Raw genomic sequence first — 27,445 nt, forward strand, 5'->3', positions numbered from 1 at the left:
AAATTGGGTCAGTTCAACCATAGTTTAACGACCCTTTTTGCTTACTTTATAACCCACAGCACAAACCTCTCTAACTAAGTTGGAATGGTGTTTTTATCCTCATTGTTCATACTACCTAATCCCTTCCTTATGAATTAACATTATTAATCAGATATAATAATAATACCGTGCAGAGTTCAATTAGTTATAGTTTTATCTAAATGTAGACAAAGTTTTAGTCATTATTCATAAAATTCCTAACAGTTGCGTTCAGTATGCCAGAAGGATGTATCACTATCCAGGTCCATGTCACAGCATGCAATGGCCTGATGACAATAAATGCATTATGTACCTTTTATCACCAAAAGCCATGTTAGCATTTACTGCACATGTTGCTGAACAATTCAACCTTTTTGTTAGTGTCATTGATATATGGAATTTCGCATACAATATTCAGCTCCCGAGGGGCGCAGCGGTCTAAGGGACTGCATCTCAGTGCAAGAGGCGTCACTACAGTCCCTGATTTGAATCTAGGCTGAATCACATCCGGCCGTGATTGGGAGTCCCATAGGGTGGCGCACAATTGGCCCAGCGTCGTCCGGGTTTGGCCGGGGAAGGCCGTCATTGTAAATAAGAATTTGTTCTTAACTGACTTGCCTAGTTAAATAAAGGTTAAATAAATAAAAAAGTAATTAAAAATAAGCATTGACTAATACCTCTAGGGTAGGGGTAGGACACCAGGTGTGTTGAATTTTGGCACTGAACTGATCAATTAGTTTAGTTGGTCAGAGCTGCGTTCAGTACATAAAAACATAATAGAACTTTTAATTGAACGGAAATGGTGCTGTACTGAACGACTAGTTGAAAAACAGGGAAGGGTTGGGTTGTGGGTTCAAAATACACTGCTGCCCTTTTAATTACATCACTTATTGCTTCAAGCCACACCCCGGCACACCCACCGAACGGATCAAACGTATCTCAAAGTTTGTTCAAGAACGTACAATAATGTTTTGGGAAAACGTGATGTTCAGTACAAACTGTTCCTCAAAGTAGCAAACATTCAAGCGAACGGAATGCACCCCTTGTGTGGTGCCTAGTTGACACAAAATCCTTCAGTACCTGCAGAACGTCTGGAACAGGGTTTCCTACCCCTGCTCTAGGGTCCTGTGGTAAAAGGACTACTGTGCAAGGTATTGGGAAACATCTTTCTTCTTGGGCCCATATTCAAATCAAATCAAACTTTATTTGTCACATGCGCCGAATACAACAAGTGTAGACTTTACCGTGAAATGCTTACTTACAAGCCCTTAACCAACAATGCAGTTCCAGAAGAGTTAAGAAAATATTTACCTAAGAATAACAATAACAAGGCTTTATACAGGGGGCACCTGTACCGAGTCAGTGTGCGAGGGTACAGGTTAGTTGAGGTAATTTGTACATGTAGGTGGGGGTGAAGTGACTATATATAGATAATAAACAGCAAGTAGCAGCAGTGTACAAGAGGGGGGGGGGATCAGTGTAAATTGTCCGGTGGCGATTTTATTAATTGTTCAGCAGTCTTATGGCTTGGGGGTAGAAGCTGTTGAGGAGCCTTTTGGTTCTCGACTTGAGAAAGCAGTCTATAACTTGGGTGACTGGAGTCTCTGACAATTTTATGGGCTTTCCTCAGACACTGCCTATTATATAGGTCCTGGATTGCAGGAAGCTTTGGCCCCAGTGATGTACTGGGCCGTTCGCACTACCCTCGGTAGCGCCTTACGGTCAGATGCCGAGCAGTTACCATACCATGATGCAACCAGTCAGGATGCTCTCGATGGTGCAGCTGTAGAACCTTTTGAGGATCTGGGGACCCATGCCAAATCTTTTCAGTCTCCTGAGGGGGAAAAGGTTTTGTCATGCCCTCTTCACGACTGTCTTGGTATGTTTGGACCATGATAGTTTGTTGGTGATGTGGACACCAAGGAACTTGAAACTCTCGACCCGCTCCATTACAGCCCCGTCGATGTTAATGGAGATCTGTTCGGACCGCATTTTCCTGTAGTCCACGATCAGCTCCTTTGTCTTGCTCACATTGAGGGAGAGGTTGTTGTCCTGGCACCACACTGCCGGTTCTCTGACCTCCCTATAGGCCGTCTCATTGTTGTCGGTGATCAGGTTTACCACTGTTGTGTCGTCAGCAAACTTAATGATGGTGTTGGAAAAATGAAGGAGAAGAAGACACTGAGACAGAGATATATATAATATCATAATATTTTGTTTCACTTTCTTAGCTAGCGAATGCAGCTAGATAGTTTATCCTACTAAAACACCTGGCTCAAACAGCGAGAGGGATGCTATATTAGTTTGCCGGCTATGGATATCCAACACTGGAATTCTTCCAAGTGTCATGACGTGGCCCTTTCTGGGTATAGAGCGTGGCATCCCCCTCTCTCTCCCTCCTACACCTAGGTTCTGTTATCTCAGGTCATAAATTCCTGGAGGAGATTGCAGTATAGAGAGAGTTTCACAGTAGAGCAAAGGAACTTCTTCTACATCACAGAACTTGAGAACTGAACAATATCCATGTTTTGGAGAATGTGTAAACGGTCAGTGGAGAAGCCAGCTACGACCCGGTCTGTTTTGTTTCATGTTTGTGACCTCATGAAAGACAATACAGCCACATTACCATAACTCTGTTTATACAGGTGCCTCCGTTATGAGGTTTGCGTCTAATTATTGTATAAAATGAATGAGTAAAGATGAAACTATTTGTGAAATGATGTAATGATGTTAACCTCTTTCAGCTAGGGGGCACTGTTTTTATGTTTAGAAAAATAACGTTCCCAATGTAAACAGACTATTTCTCAGGCCCAGATGCTAGAATATGCATATAATTGACAGATTAGGATAGAAAACACTCTAAAATTTCCAAAACTGTCAAAATATTGGCGAAAACCTGAGGAAATCCAACCCGGAAGTGCCTTTTATTTGGAAAAATCACTGTTTCATTGCCTGCCCATCCTCCATTTAAATGGGTACCACCAGATTCATTTTCCAATGGCTTCCTCAGGCTGTGACCAGGCTTTAGACATAGTTTCAAGCTTTTATTTTGAAAAATGAGCGAGATTTATCAAAATGCGTCAGGTGTCCTTTGATTAGTTCATGCGCTGGAGAGTTGTAGCTCGACATATTCTTTCTCTGTAGTATTGAATAGTTTACCGTCCGGTTGAAATATTATCGATTTTGTATGTTAAAAACAACCTGAGGATTGATTATAAAAAACGTTTGACATGTTTCTACGAACATTACGGATACTTTTTAGAATTTTCGTCTGCCCTTCAGGACCGGCACGAGCCTGTGGATTTCTGAACATAACGCGCAAACCAAATGGAGGTTTTTGGTTATAAAAATAACCTTTATCGAACAAAAATAACATTTATTGTGTAACTGGGAGTCTCGTGAGTGCAAACATCCGAAGATCATCAAAGGTAAGCGATTAATTTTATTGCTTTTCTGACTTTCATGACCAAGCTAATTTGCGGCTAGCTGTTCTTACTGTTTTGTCTAGTGATTGATAAACTCACAAACGCTTGGATTGCTTTCGCTGTAAAGCATATTTTCAAAATCTGACACGATAGGTGCATTAACAACAAGCTAAGATGTGTTTTGGTATATTTCACTTGTGATTTCATGATTATAAATATTTTTAGTATTTTTTTTTATTTGGCGCTCTGCAATTCAGCGGTTGTTTACGAAAATGATCCCGCTAAAGGGATCCGTGCGTCAAGAAGTTAATGTGAGAGAATTGTATTCCCTCTTCGGGCTTGATGTCCCGCTAGCGTGCCACTATGATAACATCCGGTGAAATTGAGTGCGAAATTCAAAATACAAAAATCATAATATTAAACATTCATGAAAATACAAGTGTCATACATCATTCTTTAGCTTAGCCTGTTTGGGGTGCAGCCCGACACCGGTACACTTATGACAACATCCAGCTCAAGTGCAGGGCGCGAAATTCAAAAGATATTTTTTTAAAATATTTAACTTTCACACATTAACAAGTCCAAGACACCAGATGAAAGGTACACATCTTGTGAATCAAGCCAACATGTCCGATTTTTAAAATGTTTTACAGGGAAGACACAATATGTAAATCTATTAGCTAACCACGTTAGCAAAAGACACCACTATTCTTACTCCATCAGTTTTTTACTCCATCAGTAGCTATCACAAATTCGACCAAATAAAGATATAAATAGCCACTAACCAAGAAACAACTTCATCAGATGACAGTCTGCTAACATATTTATTGTATAGCATATGTTTTGTTCGAAAAATTTGCATATTTCAGGTATAAATCATAGTTTACATTTCAGCTACAATCAGAAATTGCACCGAAAGCAGCCATAATATTTACAGACACGAACGTCAAATACCTAATTACTCATCATAAAACATTTCTGAAAAATACATAGTGTACAGCAATTGAAAGACAGGCATCTTGTGATTCCAGACAATATTTCCGATTTATTAAATGTTTTACAGCGAAAACAAAATGTAGCGTTATATTAGCGTAGCCACAATAGCCAGAAACACTTGGGCGCCCACGACCAGTTCACATGCACGACAGATATTAGAAATAACATCATAAAATGTTTCTTACTTTTGGTGATCTTCCGTCAGAATGTTGGACAAGGTGTCCTTTGTCCAGAACAGTCGTTGTTTTGATCTGGAACGGCAAATATCCCTCTTCATTTAGCATGGGCACTTGCCAAGTGGCACGGATCACTCCAACGTCAACAAAGTCAGAGAACGGAACACGGCAAAACTCCCGAAAACATTTCAATAATCTGATTAAACTATATTGAAAAAACATACGTTACGATGATATGGTCACATGTATCAAATAAAATCTAAGACGGAGATGTTAGTCGTCCATAACAACAGCTAAACAGAAGGCAAATTCATGTCCTCTTTCGCGCGCTCCAGAAACAGGAAATGGACGGTCACGTCAAACAAAGAGCTTTAATTCCACCTCAGACCAAGATAAACACTAAATTTTTTCTCTCACCACCTCTTGACAACCAGGGGAAGGTGTATGAAGTGTATGTAGACTCTTACGTATCACGCCCATGTATTGGCATGAAGTTGAACAGAGCATCGATTTCTGACATTCCACTTCCTGGTCAGGAAGTGTGCTGCAGAATGACTTCTGTTTCACTCAGAGAAATAATTCAAACGGTTTTAGAAACTAGAGAGTGTTTTCTATCCAATAGTAATAATAATATGCATATTGTACGAGCAAGAATTGAGTACGAGGCCGTTTGAAATGGGCATGATTTAACTGGCTACTCAATACTGCCCCTTGCAGCCATAACAGGTTAAAATCTGGGTAATCAAACCACTTTGTCCGATTTACAATAGGCCTTACGGCGACAGCATAGCATTTGATTGTCAGAGGACAGCGCCCCGCACAAACCCGCATAAAAATATTTTTCAAACCAGCAGAGGTGTCACAAAAATCAGAAATAGCGATATAATAAATCACTTATCTTTGAAGATCTTCCTCTGTTTGCAATCCCAAGGGTCCCAGCTACACAACAAATGGTAGTTTTGTTCGATAAAGTCCTTCTTTATATCCCAAAAAAGTCTGTTTAGTTGGCGCGTTTGATTCAGTAATCCACCCACTCGTTCAACGTGCAGACAAAGGAATCCCAAAAGTTACAGGTAAACTTCGTCCAAACAAGTCAAACAACGTTTCTAATCAATCCTCAGGTACCCTAATATGTAAATAAACGATAACATTTAAGACAGAATGTAGTATGTTCAATACCGGAGATAAGTGCGCGCCCTCATTCACGTGCGCCATAGAGTCCTAATGAGGGACACCTTGGAAAAACTACAACTACTTGTTCATTTTTCAAAAAACAAGCCTGAAACCTTTTATAAATACTGTTGACATCCAGTGGAAGTCATAGGTACTGCAATCTGGGTCCTTTCTGGTTGTAAATTCAATAGGCCAACATAGGAATGGCCTGGGAGCTAAGAAATGTAATAAAATTCCGGGTGGATTTTCCTCAGGTTTTCGCCTGCCATATCAGTTCTGTTATACTCACAGACATTATTTTAACAGTTTTAGAAACTTCAGAGTGTTTTCTATCCAATTATTTATGCATATCCTAGCTTCTGGGCCTTTCACCTTTATTTAACCAGGTAGGCAAGTTGAGAACAAGTTCTCATTTACAATTGCGACCTGGCCAAGATAAAGCAAAGCAGTTCGACACATACAACAACACAGAGTTACACATGGAGTAAAACAAACATACAGTAGAAAAATAAGTCTATATACAACGTGAGCAAATGAGGTGAGATAAGGGAGGTAAAGGCAAAGAAAGGCCATGGTGGCGAAGTAAATACAATATAGCAAGTAAAACACTGGAATGGTAGATTTGCAGTGAAAGAATGTGCAAAGTAGAGATAGAAATAATGGGGTGCTGCAAAGGAGCAAAATAAATAAATAAATAAATAAATACAGTATGGGGAGAGGTAGTTGTTTGTGCTAAATTATAGATGGGCTATGTACAGGTGCAGTAATCTGTGAGCTGCTCCTACAGTTGGTGCTTAGCTAGTGAGGGAGATAAGTGTTTCCAGTTTCAGAGATTTTTGTAGTTCGTTCCAGTCATTGGCAGCAGAGAACTGGAAGGAGAGGCAGCCAAAGGAAGAATTGGTTTTGGGGGTGACCAGAGAGAAAAAGCTGCTGGAGCGCGTGCTGCTATGGTGACCAGCGAGCTGAGATATGGGGGGACTTTACCTAGCTGGGTCTTGTAGATGACCTGGAGCCAGTGGGTTTGGCGACGAGTATGAAGCGAGGGCCAGCCAACGAGAGCGTACAGGTCGCAGTGGTGGGTAGTATATGGGGCTTTGGTGACAAAACGGATGGCACTGTGATAGACTGCATCCAATTTATTGAGTAGGGTATTGGAGGCTATTTTGTAAATGACATCGCCGAAGTCGAGGATCGGTAGGATGGTCAGTTTTACGAGGGTATGTTTGGCAGTATGAGTGAAGGATGCTTTGTTGCGAAAGAGGAAGCCAATTCTAGATTTAACTTTGGATTGGAGATGTTTGATGTGAGTCTGGAAGGAGAGTTTACAGTCTAACCAGACACCTAGGTATTTGTAGTTGTCCACATATTCTAAGTCAGAACCGTCCAGAGTAGTGATGTTCGACGGCGGGCAGGTGCATGCAGCGATCGGTTGAAGAGCATGCATTTAGTTTTACTTGTATTTAAGAGCAATTGGAGGCCACGAAAGGAGAGTTGAATGGCAGTGAAGCTCGCCTGGAGGGTTGTTAACACAGTGTCCAAAGAAGGGCCAGAAGTATACAGAATGGTGTCGTCTGCGTAGAGGTGGATCAGAGACTCACCAGCAGCAAAAGCGACATCATTGATGTATACAGAGAAGAGAGTCGGTCCAAGAATTGAACCCTGTGGCACCCCCATAGAGACTGCCAGAGGCCCGGACAACAGGCCCTCCGATTTGACGCAATGAACTCTATCAGAGAAGTAGTTGGTGAACCAGGCGAGGCAATCATTTGAGAAACCAAGGCTATCGAGTCTGCCTGATGAGGATGTGGTGATTGACAGAGTCGAAAGCCTTGGCCAGGTCAATGAATACGGCTGCACAGTATTGTTTCTTATCGATGGCGGTTATGATATCGTTTAGTTCCTTGAGCGTGGCTGAGGTGCACCCATGACCAGCTCTGAAACCAGATTGCATAGCGGAGAAGGTATGGTGGGATTCGAAATGGTCGGTAATCTGTTTGTTGACTTGGCTTTCAAAGACCTTAGAAAGGCAGGGTAGGATAGATATAGGTCTGTAGCAGTTTGGGTCTAGAGTGTCCCCCCCTTTGAAGAGGGGGATGACCGCAGCTGCTTTCCAATCTTTGGGAATCTCAGACGACACGAGAGGTTGAACAGGCTAGTAATAGGGGTTGCAACAATTTCGGCATATAATTTTAGAAAGAAAGGGTCCAGATTGTCTAGCCCGGCTGATTTGTAGGGGTCCAGATTTTGCATCTCTTTCAGAACATCAGCTGACTTGATTTGGGAGAAGGAGAAATGGGGAAGGCTTGGGCGAGTTGCTGTGGAGGGTGCAGTGCTGTTGACCGGGGTAGGGGTAGCCAGGTGGAAAGCATGGCCAACCGTAGAAAAATGCTTATTGAAATGTTCAATTATAGTGGATTTATCAGTGGTGACAGTGTTTTCATATCCTCAGTGTGGTGGGCAGCTGGGAGGAGGTGTTCTTATTCTCCATGGATTTTACAGTGTCCCAGAACTTTTTTGAGTTTGTGTTGCAGGAAGCAAATTTCTGCATGAAAAAGCTAGCCTTGGCTTTTCTAACTGCCTGTGTATATTGGTTTCTAGCTTCCCTGAAAAGTTGCATATCACGGGGGCTGTTCGATGCTAATGCAGAACGCCATAGGATGTTTTTGTGTTGGTTAAGGGCAGTCAGGTCTGGAGAGAACCAAGGGCTATATCTGTTCCTGGTTCTAAATTTCTTGAATGGGGCATGCTTGATGGTGAGGAAGGCATTTAAAAAAAAATAACCAGGCATCCTCTATTGACGGGATGAAATCAATATCCTTCCAGGATACCCCGGCCAGGTTGATTAGAAAGGCCTAGAAAGATACTCAACTCGTCTAAAGAAGGCCAGTTTTATTGCTTCTTTAATCAGTACAACAGTTTTCAGCTGTGCTAACATCATTGCAAAAGGGTTTTCTAATGATCAATTAGCCTTTTTAAAATGATAAACTTGGATTAGCTAACACAACGTGCCATTGGAACACAGGAGTGATGGTTGCTGATAATGGGCCTCTGTACGCCTATGTAGATATTCCATTACAAATCAGCTGTTTCCAGCTACAATAGTCATTTACAACATTAACAATGTCTACATTGTATTTCTGATCAATTTGATGTTATTTTAATGGACAAAAAAAAAGTGATTTTCTTTCAAAAACAAGGACATTTCTAAGTGGCTCTGAACTTTTGAACGGTATGTACATGACTTTATCTCATATGTCCTAATGTTAGAACATTTCCTTATGGTGCTACAAGAGGAACATTATCTACAGGGGAAGCATCCTTTTATGAATGCCTCTTTTCTCTCTCTGACCACATCTGATTTAACCAATATGTTTGATCGATTTCTTTATCGTTTATAGGTGAATAAAGGTGGATTCTGGAAAGCAGAATTTAAAGAGGAGTCTGATGATAATATGTGCCAATGTTTATTATACAATAGAGTTGATGCCATTACGGCTATCATTGAAAGTAAGTATATTGTTTACAGAAAACTGTTTCTTCTGTTTTTGTTGGGATTTATTAAATAATTGACTTCTGTTCAAGCTTTGAACTTATTTATTAGCTTTATCAAGCCAGGTATCGGGGTAACGTTATCCTCTCAAGTGAAAACGCTCAAGGAAAACATTTGATTGTCTATCATATTCTCCCTCTGTGTCGCAGATGCAACGCAGTCTATGAAGTTGGCTTACTGGTAAACCTCTTTTTAGGGGGTTGTCAATATAGTACTTTTATCTGTTGGTTTGCTGTAGACTGTAGTACTTAGAGATAGTCCCTTCTTTGTTACATCTAATAAATGTATGGAGTTAATGTTATTTTCCATAGTGAAGGAAATTGATTGTACTCTAGAATTAATGTAGTTAAGATATTAATGAAATTACATTTTGGAACCCGTCCAGATCATAAAGCAATCGTCTATATGGCGGGTCCAATATTTAACATGGTCTTTGTAAGGATTATTAATGTAAATAAAATCCAATTCGAATTTCCCCATAAATAGACTTGCATAGTTGGGAGCTAATGGAGTTCCCATTGCTGTTCCAAAAGTCTGTAGATAGTAATATGAATAAAATATATATGTTTTTTTAGTAAGCACTAATTGTGCAAGCGCAATTATATAATTTGTAGGCACATCGCTTAAGCAGTTGGAGAGGAAGAATTTGAGGGCTTCCATCATTAAGTATATTGGTATATAGCAATGAGTCATCAAGAGTGAATTACCAATCTCCTTCACTAATAGCTGGCATAGAAAATCAGAAATAAGGCCATGCTTATAAATAAAGTCTTCCTCATCATAAACGGCACTGACCGAGAATGACTAACAAAATCAATGGAGTTCCCATGGAGGTCAGGGCCCTGGGCACTTTCTCTGTGTGCTCTGTCTGTATTTGGCTAGGATTACTATTTTTTTATAACCACATTTTGATATTGCACCTGGTGTATTCTAATATTCTTACTCTCAGTAGTATGTTGAGACCCCGACTAAGTTCCGGGTGCTACCTAGCGACGGGGGCCCTAAGCGACCACTTATGTTGCTTATTCCTGGAACCGGCCCTGCCTGTCATTACCACTCACTTCAGCTCATTTCATCTTATGACAACTGTATTCCTTTCTTCTCCAGCTTTTCTGTACGCCACCATCTTTGGAAATGTGACCACCATCTTCCAGCAGATGTACACCAACACCAACCGCAAACACAAGATGCTGACCAATGTGAGGGACTTCCTCAAGCTCTACCAGGTGCCCAATGGGCCGAGTGAGAGGTTGATGGACTCCATCGTCTCCACATGGTCCATATCCAAGGGCATCGACACTGAGATGGTGAGCCATGGCCCTGAGCTTGGACCCCAGAGTGATAACATCTAACACTAGGGCTGCCTGGGGTTAGAGCACAGGAGGGCTTTGTGTGGTTAAAGCACAGGAGGGCTGCATGGGGTTAGAGCAGGGGTTGTTAAACTTTTTCAGCCTCGGACCCAAATTAGAAATTCTGTGTTTTTCCCGGACCCAAGCTTATTAAAACATGCAACTACACGTAAATATCGGTACATTTAATTATGCCCTTATGCCTAAAACAAATGCAATATAGACAAAACAAATAACAATGAAATTCTCATATAAATAACAATGATTGTTTATTTTCCCCCGTTAATGTGTGGAAGTTAAATATTTCAGAAAAATATTTTTGGAATTTCGCGCGCTGCGAAGGTTGCACGCAGCGGAATGTTGTGGGTGTTCCGCTAGCGGAACCCCGGGGCGAGAAAGGTTAAGATTGGCCCTGAATGTATACAATTTATACACTCCCTATTGTGTGTGACTGTGATTAATTTGAATACATATTTGATAACATTTCTTATATTAGGGATTGTTAATTCTATTTAGTAATAAGTACTATAGTTGAGGAGTTTTTAATTAAAGAGAGCAACAGTGTGAATGTATGTCCCTATGTAAACGCATATCCTGATTTGAACTGTACTAATCTATTTGATAAAATTACTAAACCGGTATATTCAATCTTTGACAATAATTGCCAAATCCGTATATTTAACCACAACGTTGAATTTAACATTGGGTATTGTGGGATTCAGATACGGGGAACGGGATACAATTTGTACTTTCCCCACCGGGTGTGGCCGTAATAAAAATAATAGAAAATTAGTTGGGACTAATTTTAAGTCTTAAAGATATAGTCATACTCCAGGAGATAAATAAAAACCCTACCATGGAGCATCAAGAGGTAGAAAAAGTATTGAAAACATTAAAGTCTATTCTGGAGAAAGATTGGAAGGAACGAGGGGAAAAATTATACAGAGAATGGACAGAAGAGGGCAGTATTGCCCCGCCCAACGGGCTCCCAGTCGACGGGGAGCCTGGTTGAATGCTGGTGACATAACGAAAAACATAAAACCAATTCGGATTAGAGAGAATAAGGAGAATCCTCACTGGGGGAAAGCTTGGACCTTTGAATTGTAATATTTTCTGGGAATTGTCTCAGTGCCGGAGTTTGCGAATACAAACAATTATAATAATATGCTTGTTGGCGGGGAAACTCAATCATTTCAATAGCGTTGGTGGTTCAGCGGGAAAGTTTTTGCCTTCAACGCGGGAGACTGGGGTTCGTATCTCAGCCTTGACATCGATAGACTAAAATTCATTCTGATTGTAATTCAAATATTTATAGGTTTTGCCCGGAAAGATACGGTTGTTAGTGTTTGTTCAAGATATGAACTGAACGTTTTAATAGTTTGTTTAGGTTGAATTGAGAGACTAATTAATTCAAAATAATGGCGAAGCAATTTCTATGTAATACATTGTGTTTCCCAAATGATCTGCTGGAATAACCTATTGGGAATGGAGTCGTATTTTTAAAATGCTGTATCATAGAAGAGAAAGTTACCTGAACCTGATGAATTCTAAGGAATAACGGAGAGATACGATAAAGTTTTGTGCCATCAGGATGTTATATTTTTTATGAATCGACTGACATACGATATAAATTTAGCAAAGAACATGGTACGTTTAAATTTTGGGGTATAGAAAGTTGGGAAGTTCGGTTGGTTTTACTTTTTCGATAGAATTTAAAGCAGAACTCAATCTGAATAGGGGATATATCTTTGACAAGAGGCTGGTTGACTTGCTGCGTCATTACGTTGAATACACAATAACGTTCCTCAAATTATGACAGAGAAAATTGGTTGTGTCATTTAGAGGGAGAATGCGTGCATTATAGCTTTGAGTCACTTTTCAAAAGTGGCTAAAAGTTCCAAATACATTTTTTTTAAAGTAGCTGAATATCGTCAGGATAGTCTGAAAAGATGCTGCAGCTAGCAACAGAATTGCTAGGCGTTTCATTGGGCTATATTTGGCTATAGGATAGGGAGGTAAGAATAGTTGAATCGTAAAAAGTTGTGGTTATTTCCAGGGTATTGGTTTTTGGTTAGGTAACACCAGGGAATTCGAACAAGAAGTAAACGTATTCTAAACATTATCTGTTTTCATTATGGGGAACAATGAAAGGCCCGCAAAGTGGTATGGCTGGCTGGGAGTGTTTTAAAGGGACAGTGCACGTTTATCACAGTTGTGTGAGTGTAATGGCAGGGTATAAAGTATTTTGGGGAGACAATTTGGAGAAAGACTGAATGAGTTACATGAAACATCGAGGAAATTTGATTGAGATAACTATTGATTGAGATAACCTTAATTAACCTATATAAGGACTTTAGAAATTGCCACCATAGACATGTTTTTCTAAAAATCCATGAGTTTAGATAAAGCCAAACAGTGAGACATTTAGTTAAAATTTGGAAACAACACAGTTGTTACAGACAGATAGGGGAAAAGGCAGACAGAGGAGCCCTCCCCGCACTGCTGAGACCTTGAAGGTTTGAGAGCAGAGAGGGGAGTTTTGGAAGGGGCGCCAGGACATGGATAACAGATTGGGTAGATAACAGTTACTGAATGGAGACAAAAGGGAGAATTGGACATGTGGAGAATGAAAGGGGCGCTCCTACATGATAATGTCAGAACATAAGGATATTTTACTAATCTTACCTAAGTCATTATTTAGAGTAGGTAAGGTTGTTACCTGGGCAGAGCCAGGTATCAAAAGGGGGATGGGTAAATTGTGGTCTAGGATAGGATGGGGCCTATTGGATAATAAACTAATTAAAAGAAATTCTAGCTAACAAATAGGCATAGAAGTTAAAGATATAATCAGTTAGAACAAATGAGAAACTGTTTGTTAACCAAACCTGTATGTCCAAGATTTTATGCACTACAGGTGAATTACAGGAGAAGGTGATTCACTCAATCCAGTCCCTGAAGAGAATAGGTGGAATGCAGCCCCGTTGGGAGGGGCCATACCAAGTACTCCTTGTGACTGCATTCACAGTGAGAATAGCTGAAAGAGCTACCTGGGGGCATATCACACTTGTAAGAGGGTAAGACACACTGACACTGTCGAACAATCACAGGGGTAGGAGCAGAACCAGAACCAACAGGGTACTGGGGGCCAACTCCTACTGAAGATTCCCTTATACCCGACCTTTCCCCGCTGTGAGCGTTCATAGAAGTGAAAGTGTGCCTTGGCCTCTGGCTGATGATGTGTTCTCTGGGAGAGGGTGGGGCTTTATAGGACTGCTGGTCATCCTGAGCTGTCTGATTGGGATACGATGGGGATGGTTACCATCACAGTACTGCCAAAACCACCACCAGTTCCAACAGGCCAAGGCCAGGTTCAGCCGAACTCCTCCACCACTTCAAGACCAAGTCCCACACCATCACCTAGGCTCTCCAATCCGGTACAGGTAATAAATGTATAAGACATCTCAGATAGTGACCAATTGGGGACTGAAACTGGTTATGAGGGAAGGGAGAATATGTGGTTGGCCTATATGACGTATACAGCCAAAACACTTAACAGAAAAGACTGTGTGATCTGTGGACATGCTAGACTTGTTCTGGCCACTCACCCATTTGCCCTAAGCAATGGGAAAGGTTGGATGTGCATATTGGAAAGTTTCTACCATAATAAGCCAAATTCAACCCTGTGTAAAACTCTGAGTCTTGTGTTCCCAGAAATCCCTCCCCAGAAGGCACCATGGGGGGTTAAGGCATATGGGGGAAATTACAGCTGTATTACTGGTACAGGTAGGGGTATAAATTATGGGAGGCTCCCTAATGCTGACTGCATCACTAATGTCACTATTAATGTCACCTGGCCCGTTGAAGGGCTGAACCAAACTAGAGGTGTTGCTGATGTATGGTGGATGTGTGGACCTGCCAGGCGGTTGACCCCTATTTTGAAAGGAGACTGGCAGGGCACATGTGTTTTGGCCAGTCTGATAACACCATTGACTATTATTGAGGTTACAGCTAACCAACTCCTGGGATCTGCACATGACACAGAGGCTCGGGACCAACCCAGGAGACGGCAGAAACGTGACGCTCCTTGGTCCGAGGGTACAGATAACATCCACACCAACATGTTGGGGGTCCCAATAGGGGTCCCCCACGAATTCCAGGCATTAAACAGGAATGATGGCCTGTGGAATTTGTTGCCCATTATTGGTCCAGCTATTGTGGATGCTAAGCAAACTGCCTGGATCAATTATATCTCCTATAATCAACAACGATTTGTTAACTACACCCACACCGCACTTACGGGGATGGCTGAACAATTGGATGCCACCTCTCGAACCGCTAGACAAAATAGTCTAGCACTAGACATGATTCTGGCCAACCAGGGAGGTGTTTGTACAATGTTTGGAGAACAATGTTGCACGTTTATCCCTAACAATACCAGTCCGGAAGGGAGCATTTCAAAAGCTCTGAGCGGGTTGGAAAAGTTATCTGTGGAGATGAAGGGTCTTGCCGGTCTGGAGGAGGGGGGGCTGTTCTCCTGGCTGGGTGGCTGGTTTGGTGAGTACACTGCATTGATGGTTACTGGATTTCTGACCCTAATAGTTGTATTTCTTATATTAATGTGCTGTGCTGCATGTATTATCCCCTGTTTGAGGAAAACTTTTACAGATGTTGCGCACGCTGCAGTTATGATGCCACTGCTTGCTCACGGGGGGGGATGCTGAGACTGCCTTGACAGAGGATGATCCATGGTTTGCTATAAAAGAATAAAAAATAAAATAGCTTATTTTTAGTTTAATTCATTGCTTTTTGTTTCACAATATATCCTTGTAATCTTTTACCTTGAATGTTGTCCTACCTAATGTCAAGGTTTAAATTTCCTGGGTGGGAGGTAGCCAACCTAGTACCTGTTAGGTGTAGCAGGGTGGACTAGATGTTTATTTTTATTTTTTATGCAATAAAGGTGTGTTTCTTTTAATCTTTGTATTCTGAGTGTGACACCCTTAGGGTGTCAAAAGGAGGAGTCGAAATGCAACTTAGCGTATATCATTTGTTGATTTTTTCTTTGTTGATAAAAAAAAAATATATACAATAATAATAATAATAAAATTAATTAATTAATTTATAATAAACTTTTGACTATTTTCATGAAATACTATTAACATATTACTATACTGTGACCGCTGAAGTAAAGGGTAATGAGTGACACCCTAGGGGTGTCAAAAGGGGGACTCCTAAAAATCCCTATGTTATCTAATATGTTACTAGGGTGATGAGAACGTGTTCTGAATGGTCATTAAAGGTTTAAAGTTTCTGGGTTTATCAACAACCTAGTATGTATGTATCGATCATTGAACTTGATGGTTTCTGTTTTAATTTACACCCCTTTTGGGGTGTAAAAAGGGGGATTGTTAGGATTGGTGTTTATTGCACTATAACCTAATGCTATATCACATGTGATATAATATTAGCAACTGTTAGCCTGGGCGTCTGTGTGTGTGCTGGAAGTAACAGTTAGCCCCAGATAAGTGTGCTGGGAAGTTGTGGTTAGCCTTGAGCGAGAACAGTGTGCTTTGTATGCAGGTGCAAATAGCTCAGACAATGTTGCAGAGCTGTATGACCTCAGCCTCTGGGGTGAAGGAGCGTAATCTACACAGCAACAGCGCCGGGACACCAAAGAGCGCCAAGAGGCTGGGACTAGCCTGAGCGCCGGCGATAGGCTGAGCAAAGTTTAAACCACGCTCAGCCTCTACTGTGATAGGCCAACAGACGGGTTGGAACTAGTCTGTCACAGTATAAGAACAGCTGTTTACTTACATCCTGCCAGTTCTCTGTTCTATCCTGTGAGGTGATACAGAGAACCCGTATATATGATAATTGCATTTACCATTTATCGCTTGAGTTTAATAAAAATACTTAAAGTATATTCGGTGACTCTGAATCACATTTTGTCCTGATACCAGATTGAATTGACGCAAATCCCTTATATAGGTCTGTCCCCGACTAAAAATCTTTGTCGATCGAAAGTCATCTGTTCTTTCGATTGGTCTAAAAAAAATTCTGGTTTAATTTTGCATATATAGATACACCCTATGCGTTTTAATAAAATCAACTATATGCATTAAGCTTGTCTGATGCTTAAAGCTTATGGTTTGATGAAATAAGTCAAATGCCTCAAGAAGGCGCCAGAAAAAAACTTAGCCTGAACCAACTATTCTCTCCCGTCCCTGCTGGCTTTTGCAGATTCTGCCATTACTCTCTTGAAATTGCAGATAATAGGCTACACGAGGAGTTGGCAACCTTTCTCTTGTTGAATGCCAATTTATCTTACCATTTCTACCAATCTGCGTACCAGTTATGGTTTTCATGTGCACATTTTTGTGAAACAGTCATTTAATTCATAATAACATATTCATATCTCAAAATCATTGTTGTGGTAAATCAAAAGTCTATATAATATATACTGTTTACAGGAAACTCACTCTACATCCTTAGATGAAGTTGCATGGAAAAAGGAATGGGGTGGTGAAATCATTTTCTGTCATTGTCACACCCTGGCCTCTGTTATATTGATTTTCTTTATTAGTTTAGTTAGGTCAGGGTGTGACATGGGGGATGTTTGTGTGTTTTGTCTAGTTTAGGGTGTGTGTATTGTTTAGGGGGTTTTGTAGTAGGTATGGGGTAGTGTTCAGTGTAGGTGTTTAGGAAAGTCTATGGTTGCCTGATTTGGTTCTCAATCAGAGACAGCTGTTTATTGTTGTCTCTGATTGGGAGCCATATTTAAGGCAGCCATAGGCTTTAGGTGTTTGTGGGTAATTGTCTATGTTGTACGTTTGTAGCTTGTGTTTGCACTTACGTCTATAGCTTCACGATCATTTGTTGTTTTGTTTTGTAAAAGTGTTCGTTTTCGTGTTTCGTCATCTTTAATAAAAGAAGATGTCTTCATATCCCGCTGCGCCTTGGTCCGCTTATTATGACGATCGTGACAGTCATGGACAAAGGAACTCAAAGGGTGTGATGATATTAATTAACAAAAATAATCAGGAATGATTCGCAAGGAAGGTGGATCCTTTTGAATATGAAAGTGGACGAAAAAGAGATTTGGCTCGTTAATCTAATATATGGTCCAAATCAGGATGATCCACACTTCTTCGAAAAAATGTATACCAATTTATTGAACTTACAGGCAACAAATGATCTAATCATTATGGTAGGAGACTATAACACAGTGTTAATCACTCTACAAACTATCATCACCGTGCCCTTAAGGAAATCACAAATATTATGCACACATTAGAAATAGTGGATATTTGGAGACTAAAAAACCCCGACCTAGTGAGATATACATGGAGGAGACTTAATCAAGCTAGTCGTCTTGACTACTTTCTTGTCTCTTTCTCTCTTGCATCAAAGGTTAACCTCTAACGCCTACCAAACCCGGATCCGGGATCCCCCCCATCACAAAAGCTGACTAGCATAGCCTAGCCTAAAGCCACAGGGATATCATATAATAAAATGTTCATGAAATCACAAGTCCAAGACACCAAATGAAAGAAACACATCTTGTGAATAAAGCCATCATTTCTGATTTTTTAAATGTTTTACAGGGAAGACAAAATATGTAAATCTATTAGCTAACCACGTTAGCAAAAGACACCACTTCCATACTCCACCATTTTCTTACTGCATCAGTAGCTATCACAAATTCGACCAAATAAAGATATAAATAGCCACTAACCAAGAAACAACCTCATCAGATGACAGTCTGATAACATATTTATTGTATAGCATAGGTTTTGTTAGAAAAATGTGCATATTTCAGGTATAAATCATAGTTTACCATTGCAGCCCCCATCACAACTCTCACTAAAATGACTAGAATAACTACAGAGAGCAACGTGTATTAGCTAATTACTCATCATAAAACATTTCTTAAAAATACACAGCGTACAGCAATTGAAAGACACAGATCTTGTGAATCCAGACAATATTTCAGATTTTCTAAGTGTTTTACAGCGAAAACACAATATAGCGTTATATTAGCTTAGCACAGTAGCAAACCAAACAACAGCATTGATTCCAGCCAAACATAGCGATAACGTATTCACCACCAAAATATATTAATTTTCACTAACCTTCTCAGAATTCTTCAGATGACAGTCCTGTAACATCATATTACACAATGCATATAGAGTTTGTTCGAAAATGTGCATATTTAGCGGCACAAATCGTGCTTATACAATGAGAAAAGTTGCCAAGCTGACCAGAAAATTTCGGGCGCCATCTTGGAGAGTCACCTAGTCTAATCAATAAATAATCATAAACTTGACTAAAAAATACAGGGTGGACAGCAATTGAAAGACAAATTAGTTCTTAATGCAATCGCTGAATTACATTTTTAAAATTAACCTTACTGCGCAATACAGGGTGCAATACAGGGTGCGATAGCGCAAGGCTACACGGCAAATAATGGCGTCTTATGCATTTTACTTTTTCAACAGAACAACGAATTATCAGCATAAATAGTACTTACTATTAGCTGAACTCCCATCAGAATCTTGGGAAAGGTGTCCGTTGGCCAAAAGAATCGTTGCTGGGTTGGAGAATGTTTCCTTCCACGTTGCAATTAGCAGTACACAATGGCATTCGAGAGAGAGATACCCAACTCAATACAACGTCAGAAAATGAAATGCCCGAAAATCGCAATATACTGACATAAACTGATATAAATCGGTTTAAAATAACAAGATTATGATGTCTTTAAAGCCTATATCGAATAAAAACAGAGCCGGATATATCTAGTTTCTAAAACCAGAGCTTCTAAAAAGACATGCCAAGACCCTTTCTGCGTCAGCGCGAAGATCCAAAAGGGTGGACACCTCGATTCCAATCAATTTATCAACTTTGGGACCTACGTAGAGACTCCATTTCAACTCTCCCTATTCGCTAACAACCAGGGGAAGGCGTATGCAGTGCATCTCAACCAATAGAGGACAGGCAAATTAATACACAGGTCTGGGAACAGCCAGAAAAATTCTGCACTCTGACATACACATAGGAAAATTGCTCTAAGTCGAGTTCTGTTTCACCCACAGATATAATTCAAACGATTTTAGAAACTAGAGAGTGTTTTCTATCCAATAGTAATAATAATATGCATATTGTACGAGCAAGAATTGAGTACGAGGCAGTTTAATTTGGATACGAATTTGTGCTATGTCGAAATGGCACCCCCCTAGTGGCAAGAAGTTAACCTGTCTGGCTCTGGCGTTCCGCTAGCGGAACTCCTCCCACATTCCACTGAAAAGGCAGAGTGCGAAATTCAAAATATATTTTTTTGAAATATTTAACTTTCACACATTAACAAGTCCAATACAGCAAATGAAAGATAAACATGTTGTGAATCCAGCCAACATGTCCGATTTTTAAAATGTTTTACAGCGAAAACACCACGTATATTTATGTTAGCTCACCACCAAATACAAAAAAGGACAGACATTTTTCACAGCACAGGTAGCATGCACAAAACCAACCTAACTAACCAAGAATCAACCAAACTAACCAAGAAACAACTTCATCAGATGACAGTCTTATAACATGTTATACAATAAATCTATGTTTTGTTCGAAAAATGTGCATATTTGAGGTATAAATCAGTTTTACATTGCAGCTACCATCACAGCTACCGTCACAAATAGCACCGAAGCAGCCAGAGTAATTACAGACACCAACGTGAAATACCTAAATACTCATCATAAAACATTTCTGGAAAATACATGGTGTACAGCAAATGAAAGACAAGCATCTTGTGAATCCAGCCAATATTTCCGATTTCTTAAGTGTTTTACAGCGAAAACACAATATAGCATTATATTAGCTTACCACAATAGCCAGAAACACAAGCCATTTACCAGCAGCAAAAGTTAGCGATCGTAACAAACCAGCAAAAGATAAATAATTTTTGACTAACCTTGATAAGCTTCATCCGATGACAGTCCTATAACATCAGGTTATACATACACTTATGTTTTGTTCGAAAATGTGCATATTTAGAGCTGAAATCAGTGGTTATACATTGTGCTAACGTAGCATCTTTTTCCCAGAATGTCCGGATATTTTTATGACACTCACCTATTCTGACCAAATAACTATTCATAAACGTTACTAAAAAATACATGTTGTATAGGAAATGATAGATACACTAGTTCTTAATGCAATCGCCGTGTTAGAATTCCAAAAAAAACTTCATTACGACATCCAGCTTAGTTATAGCGAGAGAGTGCCCAAAATCTGGGCGCAAACTAATAATACACATGTTCGACAGATATAAATAGCATCATAAAATGGGTCCTACTTTTGATGATCTTCCATCAGAATGTTGTACAAGGGGTCCTTTGTCGGGAACAATCGTTGTTTGGTTTTAGAATGTCCTCTTCTCCAGTCAATTAGCACGGAAAGCTAGCAAAGTGGCGCGAAGCTCTCCTTCGTGAACAAACGCAGACAAAGCAACACGCCTAACGTCCCGAAAAAATTTCAATAATCTAATAAAACTATATTGAAAAAACATACTTTACGATGATATTGTCACATTTATCAAATAAAATCAAAGCCGGAGATATTAGTCGTCTATAACGACAGCTTTTCAGAAGGCAATACCAGGTCCCTTCTCGCGCGTTCCAGAAAACAGGAAATTGGTGTCACGTCATGCCAAGAGCTTTTATTCGACCTCAGATCATGTTATACACTCCATTTCTTCTCTCACTGCCTGTTGACATCTAGTGGAAGGCGTATGAAGTGCATGTATACTAATACATATCAAGCACATTTATAGGCAGGCCCTAGAACAGAGCATCGATTTCAGATTTTCCACTTCCTGTCAGGAAGTTTGCTGCAAAATGAGTTCTGTTTTACTCACAGATATAATTCAAACGGTTTTAGAAACTAGAGAGTGTTTCCTATCCAATAGTAATAATAATATGCATATTGTACGAGCAAGAATTGAGTACGAGGCCGTTTGAAATGGGCACATTTTATCCAGGCTACTCAATACTGCCCCTGCAGCCCAAAGAGGTTAACACTTTATTGGTTACTACATGATTCCACATGTGTTATATCATAGTTTTGATGTCTTCACTATTATTCCACAATATAAAAAATAGTAAAAATAAAGAAAAACCCTTGAATGAGTAGGTATGTCCAAACTTTTGACTGGGACTGTATTTATGTATATATATTTTTCTAATTATTTATAACAAAATACACAAGGAAGGGGTAACATTAAAGTGTTAGAACATGAAGGACAAACGATACAGCACCAAGACACTATCAAACATGTATCAGTCTTTCCGCAACAGAGCCATCCTTATGTGTGAGGGTGCGTGTGCATGATAGATAAAAAATACAATTAATTCCATTCCCCACCCCCAAGAACTCCCCAATGCACCAGATTTCACAGAAGTGTGATTGACTTGGAGTTACATTGTGTTGTTTATTAAACAAATCAAAATATATTTTATGTTTTAGATTCTTCAAAGTAGCCACCCTTTGCCGTGATAACAGCATTGCACACTCTTGGCATTCCCTCAACCAGCTTCACCTGGAATGCTTTTCCAACAGTCTTGAAGGAGTTCCCACATATGCTGAGCACTTGTTGGCTGCTTTTCCTTCACTCTGTGGTCCAACTCATCCCCAACCATCTCAATTGGGTTGAGGTCAGGTGATTGTGGAGGCCAGGTCATCTGATGTAGCACTCCGTCACTCTCCCTCTTGGTCAAATAACCCTTACACAACCTGGAGGTGTGTTGGGTCAATGTTCTGTTGAAAAACAAATGATAGTCCCACTAAGCGCAAACCAGATGGGATGGCCTATCACTGCAGGATGCTGTGGTAGCCATGCAGGTTAAGTGTGCCTTGAATTCCAAATAAATCACTGACAGTGTCACCAGCAAAGCACCCCCACACCATCACACTACCTTCTCCATGCTTCACGGTGTGAACCACACATGCAGAGATCATCCGTTCACCTATTCTGCGTCTCACAAAGACACGGCGGTTAGAACAAAAATCTCAAATTTGGACTCACCAGACCAAAGGACAGATTTCCACCGGTCTAATGTCCATTGCTCATGTTTCTTGGCCCAAGCAAGTCTCTTCTTATTATTGGTGTCCTTTAGTAGTGGTTTTAGTAGTGACAGCAATTTGACCATGAAGGCCTGATTCACTCAGTCTCTTCTGAAGAGTTGATTTTGAGATGTGTCTGTTACTTGAATTCTGTGAAGCATTTATTTGGGCTGCAATCTGAGGCTGGTAACTCTAATTAACTCATCCTCTGCAGCAGAGGTAACTCTGGGTCTTCCTTTCCTGTGTCGGTCATCATGAGAGCCAGTTTCATCATTGCGCTTTATGGTTTTTGCGACTGCACTTGAAGAAATAAAGTTCTTGAAATTGTCCAGATTGATTGACCTTCATGTCTTAAAATAATGCTGCACTATCGTTTCTATTCACTTATTTGAGCTGTTCTTGCCATAATATGGACTTTGTCTTGGTCCAAATAGGGCTATCTTCTGTATACCACCCCTACCTTGTCACAACACAACTGATTGGCTCAAACGCTTGAAGAAGGAAAGAAATTCCACAAATTAACTTTTAACAAAGCACACCGGTTAATTTAAATGCATCCCAGGTGACTACATCATCAAGCTGGTTGAGAGAATGCCAAGAATGTGCAAAGCTGTCATCAAGGCAAAGGGTGGCTATTTGAAGAATCTCAAATATAAAATACATTTTGATTTATTTAACACTTTTTTGGTTATTACATGATTCCATATGTGTAATTACATAGTTTTTATGTATTTACTATTATTCTACAATGTAGAAAATAGTAAAAATGAAGAAAAACCCTTGAATAAGTAGGTGTGTCTGAACTTTTGACTGGTACTGTATATACAGTTGAAGTCAGAAGTTTACATACACTTAGTTTGGAGTCATTAACTCGTTTTTCAACCACTCCACAAATGTCTTGTTAACCTCTCGGATCCGGGATCCTCCTCATCAAAAGAGCTGACTAGCATAGCCTAGCCTAACGGGACAGGGATATCATATAATATAATTTTCATGAAATCACAAGTCCAATACAACAAATGAAAGATAAACATTTTGTGAATCCAGCCATCATTTCCGATTTTTAAAATGTTTTACAGCAAAAACACAATATGTATTTCTATTAGCTAACCACAATAGCCAAACTCACAACCGCATATTTTCACCATGTTTCCACCGCATAGGTAGCTTTCACAAAACCGACAAAATAGAGATAAAATTAGTCACTAACCAAGAAACAACTTCATCAGATGACAGTCTTATAACATGTTATACAATACATTTATGTTTTGTTCGAAAATGTGCATATTTGAGGTATAAATCATAGTTTTACATTGCAGCCACAATCACAAATATCACCAAAGCAGCCAGAATAATTACAGAGAGCAACGTGAAATACCTAAATACTCATCATAAAACATTTATGAAAAATACATGGTGTACAGCAAATGAAAGATAAACATCTTGTGAATCCAGCCAATATTTCCGTTTTTTTTTTTTTACAGCGAAAACACAATATATATTTCTATTAGCTCACTACAGTAGCCAGACACACAACGCAATTTACTCCCCGCAAAAATAGCTTGCACAAAACCGACAAAATAGAGATAAAATTAATCACTAACCTTGAACAAATTCATCAGATGACTGTCTTATAACATCATGTTATACAATACAATTATGTTTTGTTCAAAAATGTGCATATTTATAGCTACAAATCCTGGTTATACATTGTGAATACGTAGCATCGATTCACCAGAATCTCCGGAGATATTTTGGACACTCACCTAATCTGACCAAAGAACTCATCATAAACTTTACATAAAAATACTTGTTGTATGGCAAATGAAAGATACACTGGTTCTTAATTTTTTAAGTGTTTTACAGCAAAAACACAATATATATTTCTATTCGCTCACTACAGTAGTGTGGGGTTTTATAAGGTTTTTTGACATGCTTAACTAACTATAAGCTAGTAGGGCTTCTTATGCATTAAAGTTTGAATTACTGACTCATGTGAACCTGTATTTTCCATTAGTCTCTACTCTTACCAGTGCTCAGGGCCTAACCATGAATAGCAGCCTGAAATGTGTGTGTGTTAAAGAGAGCGCTGTACTGTGTGAAATATGTGTGTATGCAACAAATGTATCTGAGCTAACCATGAATAGCAGTCTGAAATGTGTGTGTGTTAAAAAGGGCGCTTTACTGTGATGTGTGACCGAGACTGTGCTAATCTTAGAGAGACACAGGAGGGGGTGAATCATGAGACTGCTGACTGTGGTGTACAATGGACAATAACAGATAAGCTATACACACGAAGAACATATGTGAGGTTCTGAGTAATACTATAACACACGTGATTGAATATTAGCAACTGTATTATATGTGATTGAATACTATAACAAACGTGATTAGCAACTGTATTAAATGTGATTGGATATTGACAAACTGTTGGTCTGGGCGCCTGGATGTCTGTGTGTGTGTGCTGGAAGTAACAGTTAGCTCAGATAAGAGTGCTGGGAAGCTGTAGTTAGCCTTGAGCGAGAACAGTGGACATTGTATACAGGTGCAGATATCTCAGACAATGTTATAAAACTGTCTGACCCCAGTCTCTGGGGTGAGGGAGCGTAATCTACACAGCAACAGCGACAGGACACCAGAGAGCGCAAAGAGGCTGGGACCAGCTTATGTGCCAACACCAACGATAGGCTGGGTGAGTCTAAACCACGCCCAGTCTCTACTCTGACAGGCCGGCTCGGAAGCGGGAACTAATCTCTGTCACGAGTATAATATACTATCTTTGTCAGAAACAAATCAGTTCTCTGTCTTATCCTGCGTGATGAAACATTGAACCCGTATATACGGAAATTGTATTTGCCATTTATTAACTTTTGAATTAAACAATTATTTTAACCAAGTTCAGGTGTGCTACTGTTCCTATCTCAGTTGAACTTTCACAACCCTAACAGTAGCCAAACACACAACGCAATTTACTCCCCGACAAAATAGAGATAAAATTAATCACTAACCTTGAACAAATTCATCAGATGACAGTCTTATAACATTAAAGGCCGAAACACCCACTGATTCGAAGGCACACTACTGAGGATGTGTCCCAACATTGACATCTTAACCCAGTCTAAGAAATAAACCTCCCATGCCACTCTGTCAACATCACGGCAAATCTCATGTGAGTGCATACCATCTATTGGCACAATGGACAGTTTTAACATCTCGTCCCGTGTTTTATGATTCTATGTTATACAATACAATTATGTTTTGTTCAAAAATGTGCATATTTAGAGTTACAAATCCTGATTATACATTGTGAATACGTAGCATCGATTCACCAGAATCTCCGGAGATATTTTGGACACTCACCTAATCTGACCAAAGAACTCATCATAAACTTTACATAAAAATATTTGTTGTATGGCAAATGAAAGATACACTGGTTCTTAATGCAACCGCTGTGTTAGATTTAAAAAAATAACTTTACCATAACATACAGCTTGCGTTATTGTGAGACAGCGCTCACCAAAACGGCGGAGAATAGGAGTCAACATTTTACACAGAAATACGAAATAACATCATAAATGTTTTCTTACTTTTGCTATCCAGTGCCGCCTGAGCAGGCGAGTGCGGGGAGGAGAAACAGGGCGTACAGGGCTCTGGAGACGCACAGGAAGCCTGGTGCGTGGTGTTGGCACTGGTGGTACTGGGCTGGGGACTCGCACCTGGGGACACGCACCTCAAGGCGAGTGCGGGGTGCTGGAACTGTAGGCCTGGTTCATGGCGCCGGCACCGGAAGACTGTTGCGAGGGGCTGCCACAGGAGAGCTAGTACGTGGGTCTGCCACAGGAGGTGCAGGACTAGGGAGGCGCACAGGAGGCCTGGTGCGTGGGACAGGCACTGTCATTACCAGACGGTTAGCACGCACCTCAGGACGAGTATGGAGAGCTGACTCAGGTAACATCAAATCCCGGACACGCTCCGTCGGGCGGATGTCGTGTCTCATGCACCAACACAGCAACTCCCTCATTTCACTTTCCTCCAATTTCCCCATTAATTCCTTCACAGTCTCTGTTTCACTCCCCTTGCTCACCTCCAATTCCACCCCGACTGGCTCTGGTTCCATCTTCGGCTCCTCACGATAAGCACGGGAAGTTGGCACAGGTCCCCTACCTGAACTCGCCACAATCCCCGTGTGCCCACCCAAGAAATGTTTGGGGCTGTCCTTGGTCCAGAATAAATCGTTGTTTGGTTTTAGAATGTCCTTTTCTTCTGTCGAATTCGCGCCACAATGCTAGCCAATGTTGATGACGTTCCCATTTTCTCTCGACGCAAAGAACGGAAAACTCCAAAAGTTCCAATAAACGTTGAATAATCTGATAAAACTCGGTTGAAAAAACCTACTTTACGATGTTATTATCACATGTATCAAATAAAATCAGAGCCGGAGATATTCGCCGTGTAAACCGAACGCTTATCAGAAGACAATATCGAGGTGCTTCGTGCGCCTTGGTAGAGAAAGGAAATTCCTGACCTGCCACTCCAAAAGCTCTTGTTCGACCTCAGATCAAGCTAGACACCCCATTCCACCTTCCACTGCCTGTTGACTTCTAGTGGAAGGCGTATGAAGTGCATGTATATCGATAAATA

At 40.2% G+C, this 27,445-nt stretch overlaps 1 protein-coding gene across 1 annotated transcript in view; it reads left to right on the top strand.

Moving 5' to 3' along the window:
* Positions 1-27,445, top strand: part of LOC120023244 (potassium voltage-gated channel subfamily H member 5-like) — a 96,735-nt gene that overhangs the window by 54,700 nt on the left and 14,590 nt on the right. The window contains exon 8 of the mRNA XM_038967289.1: positions 10,446-10,645. Coding sequence (XP_038823217.1) covers positions 10,446-10,645 — 200 coding nt within the window. The remainder of the gene's footprint in view (positions 1-10,445; positions 10,646-27,445) is intronic.

The sequence above is a fragment of the Salvelinus namaycush genome, chromosome 28, assembly GCF_016432855.1.
Source record: "Salvelinus namaycush isolate Seneca chromosome 28, SaNama_1.0, whole genome shotgun sequence".
Lineage (NCBI taxonomy): Eukaryota > Metazoa > Chordata > Actinopteri > Salmoniformes > Salmonidae > Salvelinus > Salvelinus namaycush.